Source organism: Sitophilus oryzae, unplaced genomic scaffold (genome assembly GCF_002938485.1).
Source record: "Sitophilus oryzae breed Bouriz unplaced genomic scaffold, Soryzae_2.0 scaffold_1494_pilon_pilon, whole genome shotgun sequence".
NCBI lineage: Eukaryota > Metazoa > Arthropoda > Insecta > Coleoptera > Curculionidae > Sitophilus > Sitophilus oryzae.
In genome coordinates this window covers 4,667,335-4,689,656 of record NW_022146163.1, presented here as the reverse complement: position 1 = coordinate 4,689,656, position 22,322 = coordinate 4,667,335, and the positions used below count along the sequence as shown (strand labels likewise).

Here is a 22,322-nt window from a genome sequence, read left to right as displayed (position 1 = left end):
GCTAATCTTTAACTATGCCTACCGCCATATATACTAGGGCTGGTATTTCCGGTCTTGGGTGCCGATTTTCGTGTGTACGAAGAGTAGGGTCAACACGCTTAGCAAAATAAGATGTACTGAATAAAGACAGAAGGCAAGTATTTTCCCAAGCGCATGGAATCTAGCGTCAGATTAAGTTGTTAAATAAATACTTCGTATTTTTGCTTCGATTGCCATAGCGATTCACTCCTATACATTAAACGCGGACCCAAGATTTCGCTTGCCAGCAGGGTAGTCTGTGCATCGGTAACTGGTTATAATGTTGCTTAGGTATCTTTATTTTTGTCTTACTCATTAAAACTGCATCCCTTAAAGAACATTACATATCAAATTACTAAGATGTAACTCTCTTTGAAAATAACATATATGTTTGGGTTTGCATTGCTCCTATTTTGTGTCATATTTCCAACAACCATCTTCAAGTGTTTTAGTTCAGTTGTTCATTTCATAACGATTCCAGATAGTTTGACATTTGAAACATCATGAACGAAAATAAAAGGAAATGTAAACCCAAACATATACACATATTTAATTTCTCATTATCTACTACTTACGCCAGTAAATTATGATCCATGCAATTTAAAATACCCTGTATAATAGAAAATTTATATAAAAGTTATATAGACCACCGATAAAAATATCGTAGATCTTTTTTAATTATCATAGTCCGATGTTACTATAAAAAAACTCTTTTATGCTAATACAATAATAAAGATTTAAGACAAAACATTTGTACTAAACAAATAATAGGTTTTTAAAATCTATAAAATATATAAAAAAGGCGGTTAAAAATAATAAGAAGCTGTGATGTATGTACTTAGAAATTTTTAACCCAATCTAATTGCTACTTCATTATTCTCTTATTACACTTCATCTACAGTATAAATTGCAATATTAAATGTTCAAAAAAATTACTTCAGATATTATGTTAAGGCCACTGTTAGAAATATTTGGAACTTGTGTTCCTACGTACCGCATAATCCCCTGAAGAGATATGATTGTTTAAAAGGTGATCCTAATTTACCAATGTTTGCCTTGTAGTATTATTATTTCTTCTTTTGAGGTTTATTTCACGAGATCCGTCCCTATCACACATATCATATATAGGTTTTTGTCGTTTATTTGAGCTTGGTTAAGAAAAAAATATTTTTCAGTTCTACAGAGTAGAAAGAGAAAAAATTATGTGTAATAATTAGGATTATTAGTATTAGAAGAATTGTAAATCCATATATATATATATACACAGGGTGTGCCAAAAAGTTCATAAAAATGTATTTTTTTATTGTTGACGGTGAAGGTACGATTTAAGTATCTATGTCGCTAATATTGAAGTTATTGGTGAAAATTTGATATTAATATATTCTTTTAAATATTGTTTCAACGTTTTAACTGTCGATAATCGGCTAAATATTTGAGATCACTTCACCGTTGATAATTAAAAAATGTTTTTAAACAAATATGAGGTTAGTTATTAAATAAGTGCGAAAAAGAAGACAGATTCCAGTCTTTTGCTCGCGTCTGCGCATGTCGATGGCGGTAACAATGAAATTTTGAAAATCTGTTAGTTATAGATCTGTGTTAATAGTTTTATTTATACTTTCCTATTAATTCTGATCAATAGCAGTAGCGATATTAAGCTGATAAGAATAGATATTATGTTTTTATCTGTGTTAAAGGTTGTGAAGAGGATCACAATGCTAGAAGCGTTCGCCGTAACTAAGTATTGATCGATTTCAACTTTTTTTGTGATTTTCTTTTTTTTTATCTTCCATCCAAGGCTTTGATACAAATTCTTGAATATTTTAGGACACTGGAGTAGAACGGCACTTTATCCGCTAGTGTTTAGGATAGGGCGTCCGACCGTCCTCTATCCTAGAGGACAATCCTCTTTTTGATCTCACTGTCCTGTTTTAAAAAAGTAAGAAAGACCATCAATCGCATACCGTTTACATAACTTTTTAGTAAATTTTAGACATTTGGGCGAGATTTCAAAATATGTTTCGCCTGTGCCTGTTTTTTACCCTCTCGTCCTCTATTTTTTATTTTGAAAGTTGGCAACCCTCGTTTAGGATGCTATGTGCTTTTAAGGTTATACCTAATATTTCGAGAAGAATAGCTTGTAGTTAGCTAATATTGATATTTAAGTATATATTTTCAAATTTCTACTCAGAAAATTGGAAAAATGTGATACATGAATAATTATTAATATCCCACCCAGCACCCGTATGAAACTTGGCACATAGACGTAAAATTTAATTCTGTATAGTTTATAAAGCTGGATTTATAAACTCGGGAGTTGAGGTTCAGTTGCCGTTCAAAATGTTCAACACTATGAAATGAACGCGCGCATTTATAAAGTCAGTTGGTCGAGAAGTTGGCAGTTCGTTTTACGTTCAGCGGAGTTCAAAGATGGTCAATGTTTATGTCGGCAGTTGCGGGCAGTTGGCGACCGCTGGCGACGTTCGGCGACAGCCAATGAATAAGCGCCTGTCGATCACGTGAAGCACAGTACGCCGATGCATTGGAAAATGACCCTTATTGTTATTTCATTATTTCTGTTAATGTAATGTTTATATTTTGCGTAATCGTGGATTACTGTATTTGAACTTTGGCAAATACCAAAAGTAAAATCGAAAGAAAAACGTTCAAAATTTTCACAATTCCAAACCTAACCTACAACCGAAACTGACAGTTTATAAATGCAAAAATATTGAACCTCAACTGTCGCGAACATCCAACTGCAACTGAACCTCAACTGAACGCCAATTTCCGAGTTTATAAATCCAGCTTGAAACTGTAAATAGTTTGTTACCTAACCCCATTTTTTTGTAAATGTAAAAAGGATTTGCCGCCATGTCAGTTGTAGCTTGACACATGTCAGAATGATTTTTTTTTCGTTATTAGGAATACTAAAGAAATACCGTATAACTTTTTTTTCATCACAGCAATACAAAAAATTACATGTCGAGAACTTTTTTGACACACCTTGTATATTTTAAAATTGTTGGTAACGATATGTCTGACCGACAGAATCTATGAAATATGTTCCACGATCATTTTGGTTCAGAATTTTTGGGTAAATCATTTCTACCAATATATTGCACTCTATGCAATAAAATCCAAAATTTTAAATTAAAAAAAAACTTCCAAATAGTGATGGCCTATTAAAGCATGTAATTATCTTTTTTCTCTCTCCTTTATACAAAGAATGAAATATGATAATGTAGTGGATGACCCTTGAATCAAAAGTTATTTTCTAAGACAATTATTTAGGAGTGAACATCGAGACATATAGGTCACACTTACCGATGAAGTTTAAGCATCATAAGCCGAGTACAGACTTGAGCACACATGTGCTGGGTCGATAAACGTACACATGTATTTTGTAGTAAGGACGTTTCATTTATAAATAATCACACATCAATATTATTTAAATAATTAGATATAAGAATTTAATATGACCAATATGAACATTTTTGTTGTATCCTTTTTGTATATTCCGAATTTCAGAACCAATCGCATTTAAAAGTAGTTCAAAATCTGTAGAACACTTACATAGAAATTTTTGAAAATAACCTGTATTCAGCTCTAGTTGCATATGGTTCATCAGATCTTTGATCTTTGGACAGTTTCTCTATTATTATGTCAATAATGCTTGACTTGACTCTCATCCATATATAAGTATTTGTATATTGTCTGTACTTTTCTTCGCATGAGGTGAACACAAAGTACTTGAAAACGCACATATAGACATGCGTGCTCAAAACATCCGCGCTCAAATCTGTACGCGGCTATACGTATTTGTTTTTCTTAGCTCTAAACGGCCATTTTTCGGTATCCAATCTTGGTATAAACACGACATCACATTTAAAAAATACTATGAGCAATTTCTTTTCAAATATCCTAGTAAGTAGTGGCCGCTTGGCCCAACTTATCTGACGAGGAACCGCTTAGTTCCTTAGATATTTAGTATTCATTCCCAAAATACGAAAATATTCGCTAAAACGCTTCTAAATAGTTCAATATTATCATTTTTTTTTCTGTAAAAATATACTGTTCAATGTCTATTCTTAAACCTGATTAATATAATTTCTGGCATCTCACTAAGTCAACTCGGTAAAATTTCATCGAAAATTAAATTAGTACAATAGCAATTTTGTCAAAAAAAAATTGCCTCGATCAACACGTCGATCGAAAAGTGGTAAATCTGCAATCAAACCTGGTAAATATATGACACAAACTCATCATAAAGCAAGCCATCTGCTACGTGGTGGTCGGGGATATCTGTTTGTTTTGTTGCGTGTTGATGGTGGTCGTGCTGTTCGGGCCGTTGATCTGGAGTACACTAGAATTATTGTAGGGGCGGTTCGAGTTGCACAACACTGTATATACATTGTCCATTTTAGCTAGTTTTTCAAAGAATGGAATCAAGTCTAACAATTCATTATCATGCATGTCATCAAACCACGACGCTACTGGCACCTGAAAAGAAAAAAGTATATAATCGGCAGTTATGGCCGGCAATATGTGGTATTAAGGGAGGCGTTATTTTGACAACTTTGACAGTTAAACTGTCATAATAAGCGTTTATGTTCTAATAACGTAAAGATGAGTTTACATGTATCCGTCATGCGTCGTCATTTTTATGCAATTCCAATTGTTTATTTTAAGTAATACAGATTTTGGTTCACCCTGTATAAGCAAATAATTTTGTAGAGAAATGCCTAACCGAAAAATATAACAACAAAAAATCTGATTTTTCAAAAAGCAAACGCCTCTTTAGTTTTTTACAATTCATACACACCGGGTGTTTTTCAATAGTGGCTCACCTAGGGATAGATTTATGTCATATACCAACATACCAAATCTGGTTTTTAATCTGAAAAAATAATGGAAAGGAAAATAAGGAACGATTGACGGATTCAATTAGTCTCGTCAGCAGAAATAACCACAACTGATTTTTAAATGGTACCCTCAGTATTTTTTTACTCTATTTGATAGAAAATGGCATTCTGAATAGAATGACATATCATATGTCAACTTTTAACATTTTCAATTAAAACAATAATATTTTAAATTTCAATCTAGAGAGCCATGGCTTTGTTAAAACCACTAATTTTTAATCAAGAAGCCTTAAGGTGGGTATTCACTTGCAACAAAACACTCCGAACGAACCAAACGCGTCGCGCGCGCTGCAACAAGTTTGTGTAGTCAGTACGTTGCGCCGAACAGAACCGAACGCGCCAAAGATTTTCCGAAGCGTGTCGGTAAACGGGATTTGCTCAAAAGAATTTGTTCGTTGGCCGGTGTTCAGTGGATACGGCAGTTTTGAACGTTCGTTGTGTTTGGGATGTTTTTAAACTGTACCTAGCTATGGAGTGGAACAGAGAAAAGTGTTTAGAGTTAATTAATGAGTTTGAAAGGCGGCCTATTTTATTAAATTAATAATTAATTATTAAATTAATTAACCTTTCCTTTTTTTCTCTTTTTTGATACTACAAGGCCTCTATAATTAAAAAAGCACCAGCGGCTATGGTAATATCAGATGCATCCTTATCGACACACTAACACTGATTACTGGTGGGAACACAGCGAACACCGCAAACAGGCGGAACGCTCCGCGCTAAATGTTTTGTTGCAGGTCGTTCAGAGCGCTTCCGGAAAATGTTTTGTTGCAGATTGTTTGGAGTGCGCGGCGCGTTTGGTTTGTTCGGAGTGTTTTGTTGCAAGTGAATACGCACCTTTATAAAATCAGATTTGATCGTCTAATGTTTTTCGTGTCTTTTCCTGGACAGTTAAAAAAGTGTCCTAATCGTATTTTTAATCATAACTCAATTTTTTCAAATGGGACGAGGGAGACTCATTATCATATTTAGAAAAAGCATTTTTTTCGAATAATTTGGTACCACCTACTTGATATTTCGGGTCAAATTCTCATTATTTTTTCTCATTTTTTAAGTGATAATGTCAAAAGTTGACATGTGATATGTCATTCTATTCGGAATGTAATGTTCGGAGGTACCATTCAAAAATTTGTAATAATTTCCGGTGAAACAGGAAATGTACAAAATTAATTATTGAATACGTCAATCTAGCTAGATTTATGTCACATTACTAACATACCAAATCTCATTTGTTTATCCGAAAAAATAAATAAGTTATAGGGATGAGTCGCTTTTGAAAAACACTTAGTGTGCGGGCTTTATGAATTAGCAAATCATTACTAAGTTATTCATTCGTTGTTTTGAAGAGGTTGCTCTAAAAAATGTCAAAGAATACATTTTGTAACCTCTATTACTTCTTACTCTATGTACCAAACCATTATCTTTTATTATTAATACAACAATTAATCTAAAAGCATGTTTAACATATTTCTGACTATATTATTAATAGATACTATGCATCCTTTATCAGTGTGATAACTCTTTTATTGCAGATAATTTGCAATCCGCAAAAAATTTGATAACACCCTCTTTATCACAAAATATGTTATAATTACAGTTTGAGTTTGCTAATATAGTAATAGTAGCTATAATAAGGAAAAGTTTTTTAAGAAAAAATATATATTATATTTGATTCAGACAAGTTTTTTCCTTCTTGGCCTATATTGATTAATATTAAACGCAGCGGTGTTTACAAAAAATAACTATTTTATTCTGTAGATTTAGTTTTATTAGTAGATTATAGTGCAAGTGGCGAAATACCCAGAGAACTTTTTTTAAAGAGATGAAAGATGAAAGGAAGTGTTACAATTGTATATTTCAAGCCAAGCGATCTGAAAAATATTTCCTATTCATCACGCAGATTATTATTTAAGGAAAACCTAGGGGTCATGTTAGAAACAATTTTTTTTGTAATATGTACCTAAAATTACTGTTTCGTACAACCTACGTTCTCCGATCTTATCTAAGATGTACATTTAGGTTTGGCTGGAATATCTTGTAAATATTATTGACCTTGATATGCGAGCTTCGGTGAAGTAGGCTGCATGTGCGCCAAAAAGTACATGGCAAATAGGATAAGTTTTTTATTATTAATTTAATCCGCAATTTATTGCTAGACAGTAAAGAAAATTACTGCGTTAGAAATTAAAATTATTTAATTACATTTGCTCTGTTTTATGACATTTATATGAAGAAAAAATACAATTTAGAAAAATTAAGTTGAGTACAAATTTTCTCTGACACTTTTTGAGATTTTATTTTCTTCTTTATATGACACTTTTCGATGTTGCTGATATGATACTTTTTGATGAATTTTTTTTTTGAGCTTTTTCAAGTCTCGTCCTCAAAACTATGCCTTGTCTGGCGACACTTTGAATATCCAATAGGTGGGCACACACGAGAAGTATTTTTAACTGAATTGTGAAGGGACAAATCGGTTAGTTAGTTGCAAATTCTTTCAAATTTTGAAGGGACCGAACCGCGGGTTAGATATTTTATACTCGTATAAAATCTCGGCAGATTTTAAAAAGTGCCATTATTGGGTTTGTGTATGCTGTAAATCGTGAAAAAATGATAAAAAAATAAGTCGATCTAAGTGGATAAAAAAGAGTCCAAGAAAGACAAAAATATGAGGATTATGTCCTTACTTCGTGAACTTCTTGTGTGTACCCACCTAACGAGAGATGTACTAAATTCAAAATTGACAAATTTTGAAAAAATCTCTTTGGTTCTATGAGGTATAATAGTTACAACTGCAGTTCTAGATTTCTGTTTTTGAGAACTCCGTATCAAATATACTAAATAACACTTTATTTTTAGTATGATTAATGATACTTTAAACCTATATTTAAACCAATTAATTGTGTTATCATTATTCCTTATTATAAATGTAACCCCCTGTGTTGACCCCAGAAAGCCGTAATTTTCCCAAAAAAATATATTCTTATATAAAAGCTTTAATAATAGAAATTATATTAAATAAAAAAGAAATATTTAATATGAAAACATATAGGATATCTACAATATACCTATTTTAAAGATATTTTTTGTATTAATAGTATGTCCAACAAGAGTCCATCATTTAAATTAAAATGTGGATTGTATTTTTTGTCATTTATTGATCGTCTTATTTCCCCCTCTCACTGGACAGACTTTAGTTATAGTAGTAGATATTTTTTGGTTATTATGGCGTATTTATAACTTAGGACTTTATGTAAAAAATAACAGATATTGTGTCTCCTAATTTTGTTACTGACACAGATATGTAGCTATGGGTGGTTAAATATAAGAATATAATTTTGTGAAATATCGCCACCTCAGGTGCATGATGTGAAATACAGAGCGATCAACGATTGAAATAGTTGGCTATTCTGATTTTACTCGTATGGTTGGTAATAAATTAAAGAAATTCGAATATTTATCAGCTGTTATCACTAGCGTCAAAACAAACCAAAAAATAAATATGATTATTTTTTTGACAATATTTAAATACGTTCTCCATCATAATGTGAGATTAATAAAAACGAGATGAGAAATATATGATTTTGATCTGGAGGTTTTCCAATTTAGGCAATTATTAAATAAGTGTATTAAAAAATACAGGTTAAGTTTACGTGCTGTAATGAAGTTCATAAAATTTCTGGGCCACCCTGTATATTGTGTTAATATTATACTAGAATAATAGAGACTTTATTCTCTTTTAATAATGACAGGCAGTGTATTTTATTGTTAACTCATTATTGTAATGAACTTCATTAGTGTTTCTATTGTTGAATTAAATAAGTTAAATATTTAATTGCCATTTTGTAAGAGAGTTTTGATCGGTTTTGGTCGCTGTGGTTCGGTGCGAGAAACCGAGACGTTTGCGCCGCTCTCCCTACCAGTGCAGGTTGAGTGGAGGGGAGCGTCAGTCGAGTACCTCGGCTGCAGCAGCTCCAGAGAGACAGTTTGTGGTCGCACGCGAAACAGTGAGATTCGAGTCCGGAGTGCCCTGCCAAGTGTCCTGCTGCCAACCGCCTGTCGCCGCACTGTATAAGGTAAGCACCCACCGCTAAAGTGATCGAGGGTAGGTCGTATTATTTTTATTGTTATTAAGCGTTTACTCGACTACCTGGACGCGTTATAGGGATAAGGGAGTTAGTTGACGGGATTGTTAGGATATTAAAAACGCGGGAGAACAACCATTGCCGACCAGGCAAGGAGGGACTACGTTGTGCTACCTGCACCCTGCATCAGTGACGCTGGACGGGATCTCGCCGAAATCCCTAGGTTGTCCTGACCGGGCGGTGTGTGTGCGGGCTGCGCTTATCCAAACGACGTACAACTCACCGAGACGTCGCTAACGTCTACGTCGATCCAGGGCTCGCGTTTGTGTATCCCTCGGGACGCTGTTAACTTCGCGATCGATCCAGGACTCGCGTTTGCGTATCCCACAGGACGCTGTTAACTTCGCGATCGATCCAGGACTCGCGTTTGCGTATCCCACAGGACGCTGGTAACTTCGCGATCGATCCAGGGCTCGCGTTTGTGTATCCCACGGGACGCTGTTAACTTCACGATCGATCCAGGGCTCGTGTTTGTGTATCCCACGGGACGCTGTTAACTTCGCGATCGATCCAGGGCTCGCGTTTGTGTCCCACAGGACGCTGTTAACTTCGCGATCGATCCAGGGCTCGCGTTTGTGTATCCCGGGACGCTTTTAACTTCGACGCCGATCCGAGGTCCGTGTTTCGTTGTCAAAACGGACGCCTGTGACCATCGGGACGCCTGTAACGACGTCGCCGCCGTTTAGAGAGTCGCGTCGTAGTAGAGTGTGTTGCTCCGGTACTTACGTGTCTGTGTTCATTAGGACGCCGCTAGATTCGACGCCGATCAGAAACTCGCGTCGTTTTATTTAATAGAACGTCATTGCGGGAACGCGTTTTGAATTCACGGGATAGAATCAGTCAGATAGTTACATATAGGGAATAATCGATCAAAACTCTAGAGGCACACGGTTGTTATTGTAAATTTTACTTACGGGTCTTTAAATATACGTGGCTAATTTCACTATTTTTCACTATTGTTACGATTCGAGGTCGTGAACCTTCCTGGATTATTTTTGTACATAATTAATTAGTTAAATAAAAACCTAGTGTTACGTTATAGTTAATTGTGTGTTTTATTTTCTTTTCATCTCATCACTCCCTGGTATCTCCACTGTATAAAAGCTACCCGTATTGGCACTAGTGGTCTCTCAAACACTTTAAACATTGGGGGTGGCGCCCGAGGAACCGAAACAAGGCAACTCGGCGTCCGTGGCCTTTCTCTAAAACGGGGGAGCCTCACAGTGCATATTAAGGCTAGAGCTGTAACGAGCCCTGTTTTTAATTTGACCGAGCACCGAGTACTCAGCTAAAGGTAATGGCCGAGTACCTAACTCGGCTGCCGAGTAGTGGAATTGTCGGGTTTTTAATAGTCTTAACAGGTTATGCGACCTTTATCAATATATACTAATTATACTATACACCATAATATTATTATATTTTATACATAATATAAATATATAATTTAACATTAAAGAAAGCTAGTTAAAATTCCCGGAATTCCCCTGCCTTAAACCAATGATCTTGTTTGTTTTGCCTATGATTGGCGAGCGGCTGGGATTCCCCGACTACAAACCAATGACCTGGTTTGTTTTACTTATGGAGATATTGTTTTATTCTGTGGTTCCCCATGCAAACTGATATTTCCAATGTGCTGGATTCTGAATTGATTCTTTTAAGGTGCGGTGGCGACGTTGATTTTGTTTTAAGCAAATCTTATATGTGTAACTTATTTAAAAGTGAAAAATAATTCAAACAATTAATAATACCCTTTAAAGTTATATTAACATGAGTGATAGTGTGTGACACTATGTTTGTGTTATTACTTATACTTATTATTATTACTTTGCTAAAATACATTAATTAAAGTTATGAATGAATAACTTTTTGTTTATTTTATTATTTATGTTTTGGACATGCATAAATGGATTGTTTCTATTACTATACTTTACTCGGTCGAGTAAGGCCGAGCACCGAGTACATATTACTCGGTTAAAATTCTAGCCGAGCACCGAACTACTCGGTACTCGGTGCAGCCCTAATTAAGGCATCATAAAACTATTCCCAAAACAAAAATTAAATTCTACATATTGTTCCATCTTCGTTTGTTACTTCTTGGTTAACACTATTTTGAAATCGGCCAATTATTATACCGGGTGCGTCTCGAAAGTGACTCATCCCTATTACTTTTTTATTTTTCCAAATAAAAAAACGATATTTGGTATGTTAGTATATGACATAAATTAGGATGATTGATGTATTCAATTGTTTATGGTCACTTCCTGTTTCACCGGAAATGACTACAACTTTTGAAAATGACACTCTGAGTGGAATGACATATCATATGTCAACTTTTGACATTTTCGCTTATAAAAAAATCGTATTTTATATTTCAATCTAGAGTGCCATGGCTGTGTTAAAAACACTAATTTTTAATCAAGGAGCTTTGGAAAAATAGATTTAATCGTCTAATGTTTCTCGTGTCTCGCTTAGCGCAACTAGTAAAGACGCTAAGCGCGTCAAATGAGAATACCCAAATCGGTAGTGCTATGCCCGCTATGCGAAAATGAACGTCATACTAAGGTTCGGCATTTCTGGTCTTGGGTGCCGGTTTTCATGTGTACGAAGAGTACAGCCAACGCGCTTAGTAAATTAAGATGTACTGAATAAAGACAGAAGGCGATTATTTTCCCAAACGCATGGAATCTAGCGTCAGATTAAGTAGTTATGTAATAAATACCGTATGATCGAATAAAAACGGCGCCAGCGATGGCTATGAAATGAAGATCGCTGTCATTTTATATGTAAATTTATATGGGAAATGTCATCGATCGTCATTTCCCAGCCAACTGGACGCCGTTTTTTTTCGATCATACAGGTACTTCGTATTTTTGCTTACGCCGACTTACTAGATTGCCATAACGACTCACTCCTATACATGTAAACGCCGACCTAAAGGTTCGCTTGCCAGCGTTTTCTAAGTTACAGAACTCGAGCCCAGGTCCGCAAATTATTCTAGATTACTTACAGCATTATCTGGATGGAATATATAGGATGCCGGCGAATTGTCGACGATAACTATCTGCTGCAGATCCCTGCCCAGCTTGTTCAAATCTTTCACGTAGTTGCCTCTATAATACACGCAGCTCTCGCGGAACAGCCGGGCCCTAAAAACGCCCCACTGGTCCAACAGGTCCGCCACCGGGTCGGCGTACTTGGCCAGGGAGGCCGTGAACAGGACGCACTCGTAGAGCTCGCCCATTCGTTTGAGGAACTCGTCCACGTGCGGCCTCTTCAACACGTACACCTGGTGCACGGTGCCGTCGATCTCCACTGGTACGATGAAATCCGCATTGTTAATAGGCTAAAAATATAAACAAAAAACTCTCGTCATGCTTTTTTTATTTGTTACCGTCGAGAAAAGAAGCTTTGACAGCTTATGCGTAACGTCATCAAAATAAGGCGATAGGCGGGACTTTACATGGGTACTAATCTGTCTAACTATATAGAGTCTTGTTTTTTTCGTCGAAAAATAAATTATAGATTTATTTATGTAAAGCATGCTTCATCCACGTTAGACGCATAGGTATGCGTCTAACGAGAGAGTGAGACTTCTGTAAAGTATGTCTAACTTGACAGAAAAGACTTCTTATCTGTCATTATAATTTCCGTAATTTTTTGGACTGTCTGAGGATATTCTTCCCCCACTCGTTAGACAGACAGACTGAAAGACACACTTTACTTTAAAGGGAAAATTAAATTAGTTAAATAATTATTCTTTTTCAAAAACAGAAGTGCGTTTCTCTAAACAACACCTTCATTACTTTGAATTACTGTCCTCCATTCACGCAGTTGTGCAACTGTTCAAGAACGCGATACTCTCACTCCATTCAATTGAGTCAAAAAGTTCAGAACTGTTCCGCGCCAAATGGAGGCACCAGGCTATCGCGCACAGCTCCTTTCAAAACCGTTCTCGAGTAGCGCAGGGCGTAAAGCTCTGGAACTTGATCTTTGCAAATGGAGGACAGCAATTGTGATAGACAATGATTCAGTATTAAAACTAAACGAATTTCGGACTTCCAGTGTCTTTATTTATTTTGCTTACACAACGTTTCGGTCAGAAGTATCACTGATCGTTATCAAGCGAGCTTATATACTAGAGCCGAGCATTCACCCGTGAATCTGTTGGGTGCAGTCAAACATGAGGTTTTCCACTGAACACCTGCATTGGGGCGTTTTATGAGTGGTTACCATATTGTTGAAATTTCCATACTTGGATTGCTAAAGATTTTATTATTGTTAGAAATGAATACGGTGTCTTTAAATTTGCGCTTTTTCCAATGGGGTTCTTTGTGGACAACCCGGGCTTCCGACCATTTTATGTTGTGGTGCTTGGATCACACATGATCTGCAATGCTAGACTTCATTGTTTCACCTCTTGATCAATGACGTATCTATCCATAAGAACTATCGAGCCTTCTCTTGCGATGGTAACGGCAGATATTTAATCTGTGGTAACGCACTATTTGGTAATAATCAATACCTCCTAATTAGTACCACTTTTCAGGTATCTTAGCCATAAAAATGACTTAAGGACAGACCTTTGAAATTTTCAGGTTTCTAGCTATGGACTGTAGAGGTACCTAAGGAGAAATATCTTCGTGCATTAAAAAATGAGGGTCATAATACAGAGAAGACTTAAGATGGCGCTGCTAAAATGATTCAAAAGAGATAAATATTTGACGTGAAAGCGCGGGTTTCAAAAAAAATCAAATTTTATTTTCATGTTACATGAAATAAATAATTGATTTTTATTTAGCAGCAACAGACTGGGCCTCTAAAATATAAAAATAATTGTTTTATATTCTAAAAAATAAAAACAAAGCTTTTTTGGGGAATGTTTAGTTATGTTACTTTTATTCTCTTATCTATGATTACTTTTCATTTTTTAGATTTATTCGCCATTAACGCCACTGTGGACATTTGAAACCCTTATACTTCCCATTTTTGTGAATTTTTTTAAATAAGTCCTGTAAGAGATATTTCTCCTCATCTCTACACTCCATATTTCTAGCACTCGCGCTGTGCCCTTCAATTTTATGACAAAACACCTTTCCCAGTTTGAATATGATTTCTTGTAAAAAATCCCTTTTTTAAATTTTTGTGTCTAGGTGTAACTTAACGTGTACCCCGTCATATTTAGGTACACGGAAAACCGGAAAGCTTTCCGCACTAAGTAATACCACAGCTTAAGTAAAAACCAGCTCGAACAGTGTAGCGTGCCGCTTTGATCTTTTTACGCTCGGATTTGCGATTCGAAAGAGGGGGAACACTGGAGCAGCGAGCTCTCTCGCCAAAACCAATAGCCGCGTAAGCGCCAGTCAGCCCAGAGATGTATTCAAAAAAATTTTACACGTGACGTAAAAAATTATTCGACTGGTGCTAGAACATAATTTAGATACACGTTTTTTAAATTGTTGACTTTAAAAAAATATGCATTCTCAAAGAAAAACATTTAAAAAACAAATTAATTAATTTATTTCTAGAAATAATAGCAAAATGAAATAGGTACATTGATTACTTATAGTTATTTACGAATGTTTCTAAATTAGGAGCTTTCGGTTTTTGTTTGCTACATTTAAGTTCTTATTAATATTCTTTAAGGTATAATAAATTCTAACTTTTGCGTATAATTTTAACAAAAAATACATTATAGGAAAATTTTGATTGATGGTTGAATTTAATTGTCTGAAATAATTTAACGAATTTACAAACATTATAATTTCAAATATGGAAAATTTGCAAATATGCGTTCTAAAAAACTGTAAAAAGCGTATGACAAAAATAGTGTATGTAACACGTACCTAAATTATGTTTTAGGACTCATCTACTATTTCGGACTCGGCTAACGCCTCGTCCGCAAACAGTAATGATTCGTCCTAAAAAACATCATTTTAGGTACTAGTTACATAAATAGCTATTATTATGAACTTATAACGTCATTACACAATTTTAATATTATATAAAAGCTTGTCGCGAGATTTGAGTGTACAGTTGCACTCATAAAAATCTGGTACGACAACTTTATCTTGTAATTCCTGGTCTAGTGGTCTATCATAACACAAACTTTGAAAATGAGACAGGGTAGACACAGGTTTTAGGTAATTTACTTGTTTATCGATGTAGAGAAATCTCGCGACAAGCTTTTATATATTATCTAATATTAAAATTGTGTAATGACGTTCTAAGTTCATAATAAAAGTTTTAAAGAAAAAGAGTTTATTTTATTCTTTTTAGTGCATTTAAATAAAAGCTTGTTTTTAAAAAAGGTTTTTTTATAAAATTTATTTTCTACTTTTTAGTTATGCTAGTTTCTCAGTGCCACACACTTAAACTCAATTTTTTTCTTAAATAACTTTCTATGGGTATCCTAATAATATGTATATCGATTTTCATTAAAAAGGAGAACTTAAAAAAAACGACAGCTGTCAAATTTGACAGTTCAAATGTGAGACAAATAAAATGAAAACCGACTATGGGGTAGGGGGCATCCAATATATCGATTTTTATCAAAATCGGACAAATTTGAAATTATTTGACAGCTGTCACATTTGACAGCTCAAAATTTTTTTCTTTCATTTTAGCCCACGGCCATCATCGATTTTTATCAAAATCGGACAACTTTGAAATTTTTTTGACAACTGTCAAATTTGACAGCTCAACATTTTTTTTTTCATTTTCGCCCATGGTCGTCCTATATATCAATTTTTATCAAAATCGGACAACTTTGAAATTTTTTTGACAGCTGTCAAATTTGACAGCTCAAATTTTTTTCTTTCATTTTAGCCCATGGCCATCCTATATATCAATTTTTATGAAAATCGGTTGACTTTGAAATTTTGACATGTCATTAAACTGTCATTTTTTCAAGATGGCCGCCCATATATTTTTTTCATATGTATATACCCACAATATACCTATACAGGTTGTTAAATTGTTCATTACTCGCGGCAAGAGTTTTATGGAAAATTAAACAGACTATATTTTGAATTATTTCCATAATTATTTGTGCAACCAGCAGCCGCACATCCCGGAAAACCTTTTCCCCATTCCATCAATAAAAATAAAATTGAAATAAAAGCACAAATACCTATGGTTAAATATAAGAAAAAAAATCGAATTAAAATCTTCCGTAATACGGCCCTACGTGCCACAGGTGGAGGCTATGCATCGACTGAATGAGGCTGACTGTCGGTCGCTTAAATCAGTTAGCGCATCGTCGGAGTGGGGCGTTTTAAATTCGAGCGTGGGAAAAATTGGCGAGTGTCCAAGCTATATTATTCTGTAAGCTGTGGTAATACCTTGCTATAGTTAATCTCTGGCGTTATTTTTTTTTAGATTGCACGCGAAATACCTGTTTCGCGTGCACCAAAGTTTTATTTTTAGTACACGTTAACGTGCACCAGACACAGCGTTTTTAAATCACCCAGTGCGTTAAAAAAATAACTATGACTTTTACTTGTAGCACAATGTCCTAACAACTATAGTATTTAAAGGATGTACCCTCTCTCTATTTTACTTTCAATAGTTGCCAAGCTCTTAAAACCTTAAAAACCGTTTTTCTTAAAACTCTGATTTTTGACTTATCGCTTTCTTTGCCTGTACCCTTCATATACTTATGAAAAATACTTAAACATGTTATAGTGTAGAATGTTAATCCTCAAGAACGGTAAACTAATAGGATTGCTCATCCTCATAAGACGTACGTTCGCCTCTTCCCGCGCTACAACTGACGGTTGTGACGTCACTGTAGTCCTTGTCATGATAGTGTGTATTATTGGTTGCCTATGGTAAACGTATAAAAATAACAGCTGAGAAATTTTGAGTTAATTATTTTGTCGATTTTAACTGCGAAAAAGGTGTTTTTAAAGTTATTAGAGCTATAGAGTGTATAAATACCTTCATTTTGTGTTGTGGATTGTGACAAAGTGCTTACTAAATGCCTACGATATTGTTTATTAATTATTTTAAAGCAAAATATAGAAGTACTCTAAAAAGAATGCCTGCAAAAAGTGATGCTGGGAACGGCTGTTCTTAAAAATGCATTATCCGAGTATTTAATACGATTTATACAGTTAATTTTCTATACTGCATACATATAAGGTGTTTAAATAAATAAACTAAATAATGAACGTTTTGCATCCGGCAACCAATAATGCACGTGTGTGTATTATTGGTTGCCGTATAAGGACTAATAACCATGACAAGGACTACAATGACGTCACAAAGCGAGGAGTTTTCGCATGCACCTGGTACACTTTTGGCTGAATGAGCAGTCCTATTAGGTTAATTGTTCTTGTTTAATCCTTACTAATATTCTAAACGCGAAAGTTTGTTTGGATGTATTATCTTGAATTGATTTTAATAAAACTTTACAATAATATAGCTTATACATCAGAATAACATATAGGCTATAATTTATCTACATGTATAAAATGCTAATGTTTATCTGTGTCGTCTCTACTGAAGTCACGACTTGCTCTAGAAAGTTGCTTTTTTTACTAAAAGATAGCTAATTGGCTCTTCTAAAAACTGTCGTCGCCGGATTTTTTGTTTTTCATTTAATTAAAAAAAAATAAAAAGTTTTTTTTCCTGATGTCGTGGCGGATGCGCCAGGCTTCAACTAGTAAAGATATAAAAAAATAAAAAAGATAAACAGCATGAAAGTAATAAAATAACATACAGTTAGGTTAAATTCTGTCAAACGACTATTTTTACTCATAGACTATCAATTACAACTAGACACATGTTATAGGCACTTTGAAATATTGCCACTACTGTCAGGGGTCCTGTCATTGGACGGACTATAGTTAAGTCTGTAATCTGTTCTATAGACTATCAGATTCGTTTTAAAAATTAAAAAAATCTCTAATTTGTGGGGACCTGTTCTGTATAAGACCCCAGTACTTGTCATAAGGATATAAATTTGCTTACTTTAAAGCTGCTATGAACCAACGTTTCATCCAAATCAATCACCATACACTTCTTTTGCATATCCTGGTGTCTGGCAGGCGGTAATAGGAAGGACACCCGGTCGCTAGGAGTAAACTGGGAACCGTCGACGCACTGCTCCGTACTTTCATTTTTGCTTTTTCTCCTTCCGAGGCAACAAAGCAAGGATCGCAAAAAGCCCCTTGTGCTTTTCTTCTGTGGTTGTGGAGATTGAAAATCGGACGATTGGACATTTTCATTTAGTGGTTGAGTCCCTAAGAAAATTAATTTAATTAACAACTCTACTTTATTGACTATCAACATTGTACCTGGTGTTTTTCAAAAATAGCTCACCCCTATAACTTTTTTATTTTTTGAGATAAAAAAAAGCAAAATTTGGTACAGTAAATCGGAATTGATTGACGTATTCAATTAGTTTTGGGGTATTTCCTGTTTCACCGGAAATGACTACAACTTTTGGTTTTCATATAGTACTCTCGGTATTTCTTTATTTTATTTGATAGAACATTCTCAATAGAATGACATATTATATGTCAACTTTGGACATTTTCAATTAAGAGAATACCATTAAAATTTCAATTTAGAGTGTTATAGTTGTGTTAAAATCGCTAATTTTTAATCAAGAAGCCTTAGAAAAGCTGGTTGGTTACAAGTAGAGATGAGCAACAAATCGCAAACTGCGATTCAATCGCAGCGATTTTAACTGCGACAGAGCGATTGGCTCTCATAGGAAACTGCGACAGCGATTTTTTCTATTTGCGAGTTTCAATTTAGGCAATAGGCAACCAATATTAACTATAGTTGCAACTTTTGATTTTTAAATGGCACCCTCGGTATTTTTTTACTTTATTCAATAGAAAATGACATTCTGAGTAGAATGCCTAGTACAATATTTAAATATTAAAATCGCAATCGCAGGTTACAGTCGCAGCGATTTAAAAATCGCAATCGCAGTTTCAATTGCGATTGGAGAATCGCATCGCAGTTTTGCTCATCTCTAGTTACAAGATATAAGTATATATATCGTAATCACAGTCGTAATCATGACTCAATTTCTGAAGTGAAACTTCTTTACGCACACTGCGAGTAAAAATTCAAGGCCGTGACACGACACGCGAGACGAAAAGTGACAAGGGCAGCCTAAGGCTTAGAAAAAATCGTCAGATTTAAATGAAATTTAGTATGTCGATAGATTGGACCATGGACAACTTAACCGTGTACGACACTTGTCACTGTGACAGTTAGTTTTGACGTAAGAAACGTCAAACGTTGATGTTGTCCGATCGCGACCAAATTTGGTGGGTAAGCTATGTGAGCGACGGTGCACTCGGCCCCACCCTGCAAACTTGGATACGCCGTTTCGTTAAAATCTTCATCAGGGTGGGTCTAAGAATTTGATATTGAATAATTAAGATATTAATATCAGTGAACAAGAAATGATGATTCAGTGAAGTCGTGGTAGGCTTTGGAAAAAAGTTGCTTTTGACGTAATAGTATAAACGTCAAATTGTTATTATTTTTTTATCTTTTTCAAATTTTATAATTTGAAGTAGTTGGGCATTTTGAAAAAGCAATTAAAAGATAAAAAACGCTGCTGAGACTATCAAAATGTTGATCTAATAACAATTTGACGTTTATACTATTACTTCAAAAGCAACTTTTTTCCAAAACCTACCATGACTTCACTGAATCATCGTTTCTTGTTCACTGTTATTAATATCTTAATTATTAGATATTAATACATCTGGTATTATGGTATTCTGGTATATCGTCTATTTAAAATAAACTAACTGTTTCTATCTTATTTTTTATTAGAATAGGCATAATCAAGAGGGCTACTGATACCACGTTGTAAAAATAAGGTAATTAAGGACTTATTTTTTTGGTATTTATATATAATTTTGCTAATATCTATGGTTTGAAAGAAGATATCAAGATGCAGTTTTCACTGACTTTTTAAACTTTTACTACTCTTTACGCTTATCTGAAATTACATATACTATCGTATTTAATTTTTTTGAAAAAACGCTCTATGTTTGTTAAATTGTAAGAAAGCGCCCCCTAGCGTCTACGTTCAAAACCTTATTATTGCTATTTTTATGGTATAATATAGAGTAAGGAATGCTCTTTTAAACGAGCCCTCGGTTATTGGATTCTGATCATCCAGAGAGACTGTCCGGAGTTATTAACATTTAAATAAAGATAGATCTAACCTTCCCCCACCACTTTATTTTAGCAGATAGGGGAAAACGGTTCTAATAAAAAAAATCTAAAATTTATAGTACCCATTATCTAGGCAAAATTCTATTATTTAGCAGTTGCGCTCTCTAGCGGCCGTTTTACAAACTTGAAAATAATTATACCAGCAATTTCTCATAACCCCTTTAGTTATAGGCTAATACTTTCCAAGATACAGCCGAGAGCTATTCTTAGTGGGACACCCTGTACAAGAAGTACCTGCAGAAGCAATAAACATGTTTAACTATTTTATGTTTCATTACTGTTAGTTTATGTTTTGAAAAAAAAAAGTTTTATTGAAATTGGTTTCTTTTATTTTAACAAGTTCTGAGTCTATTTTATTTTTGAGAAAGTAGAAAACACCATCAATCGCATACCGATTACATAACTTTTTGGTAAAATCTAGACATTTGGGCGAGGTTTCAAAAAATATTTCGCATGTGCCTCTTTTTCACTCTCTCGTCCTCTATTTTTTATTTTGAAAGTTGACAACCGTACACATAGTGCACACACAATTTTTTTTGTCTGCAAAATGATAGGTGTGAAACACTTTTGAGAAACACCCAGTATATTTTTATAGATATAGATATCCTTATAGCGATGGCTATGGAATTAAGATCGCTGTCATTTTATATGTAAAATTATACGGGGAATGTCATCGAAGTTCATTTCCAAGCCAACCCGACGCCGTTTTTTTTTCGACTATACAGTATAAATGCAATATGCATATACTTATAACTCAATAATAAATTAACTATAAACTTATACTGCAATAACAAGTATAAATTCATAACTCAATAATAAGTTTATATTTAAAAATGACAAAGAATGTTCTAAACATTTCCATCAGAATATTACATATTAAGTACTATATTAAATTCAGCTTATCATAAAACATTATCTTAAACCATATTAAATGATGTTAATCTAAAATTTTTCACTTTCAAATATTATAAAACCTATTTTTTAAAGGAGATATGTTTTTTTATTAAAAGGAAACTCTAAGATAAAATGAAACTTGCTCTTATCATCTATAAATCACTTATTGTTTCAAATTTATCAACTTATTAATTAATTTACGAAGAGAACATAAAATTAAAAACATACTCAATAAGAAAAAACAAAAATACAAATAGCTCAAATCTCGCAAGATATGATAAGACAAAATGTAAACACTGATTTTCATAATTAAATAACTTTATATTAGTTCTAATCTAAACTTTTATTCAAAACAAGTTATGATTGACAATAAGAAAAATCAATTAAGCAATGATTTTGAGACCTGACTTCGTATTGGAAACTATTTCTTTGCAATAACAGTCAATATGTTTCTAATGAATTAACAACTGCATCTGGAATGTCCATCCATGTAGTACTGCAAAGCATTTGAAACCAAATCTATGACCTACTTTCTAAAATGATTTTTCAGTACTACAAAACTTTGGAAAACTCAAGGTTAAGACGTGTAGGTCCCTCATACCTGTGTATATTTACCTACTAAGGTAATGATCCACGCCTACATATTTTAATCCTTTTTTTCTATGAAATCAAAACCTTATTATGAGCTCCATTAATTACTTCGTATAAAATAGTTTTATGCTGGTTCTCAAGTTTTGAATAGTACGGTACTACGTAAATACGGGTCTTTTGAAAATATATTGTTATTTACCTTTTTCTGGAGGATAACTGTTTAGCTGTTCGTCTTCTCTAGACACCTGGGCAATAATGGACGATGCGTCCATTTAAACATTTGTTATGATCCTTATAGAACGTTTATTATAGCACTACTTGGCTAGAACACAAAACGGACACTTAAAGCTTTCATAAGCACTTTTTTTATTCAAACCAAATGTTATATTTTTGGGTCACACTGAAAAATAGACTGTGCAGAAATAATATAATGTTTTTTTATAAACCAAGCCTAGTTTACGCCATATTTGTTAATGAAGTTTCTCCAACCAGATAAAATTAAATGTCACTACAAGATGTCAAAATGTATGCACTG

General features: G+C 34.1%; 1 protein-coding gene across 1 annotated transcript; it reads right to left on the bottom strand.

Annotated features, from left to right (window-relative positions):
* Positions 1-296: 296 nt before the first annotated feature.
* Positions 297-22,278, bottom strand: LOC115877542 (carboxy-terminal domain RNA polymerase II polypeptide A small phosphatase 1). Its single transcript, XM_030893777.1, has 4 exons — positions 21,987-22,278; positions 18,062-18,333; positions 12,096-12,431; positions 297-4,521 (listed from the first exon to the last, which is right to left on the bottom strand). Exons 1-4 carry the CDS (start codon positions 22,057-22,059, stop codon positions 4,303-4,305), a joined length of 900 nt encoding a protein of 299 aa, XP_030749637.1. The 5' UTR covers positions 22,060-22,278; the 3' UTR covers positions 297-4,302.
* Positions 22,279-22,322: the final 44 nt, after the last annotated feature.

Bases quoted from the DNA above. Each gene is read 5' to 3' on its own strand.
- LOC115877542 (XM_030893777.1), bottom strand. From the start codon at position 22,059: ATGGACGCATCGTCCATTATTGCCCAGGTGTCTAGAGAAGACGAACAG. The intron at 12,432-18,061 runs GTAAGCAAATTT...TTATATTTTTAG, and splicing joins TGGTTCATAGCAGCTTTAAA to CCTATTAACAATGCGGATTT. The intron at 4,522-12,095 runs GTAAGTAATCTA...TTTTCTTTTCAG, and splicing joins TATTCCATCCAGATAATGCT to GTGCCAGTAGCGTCGTGGTT.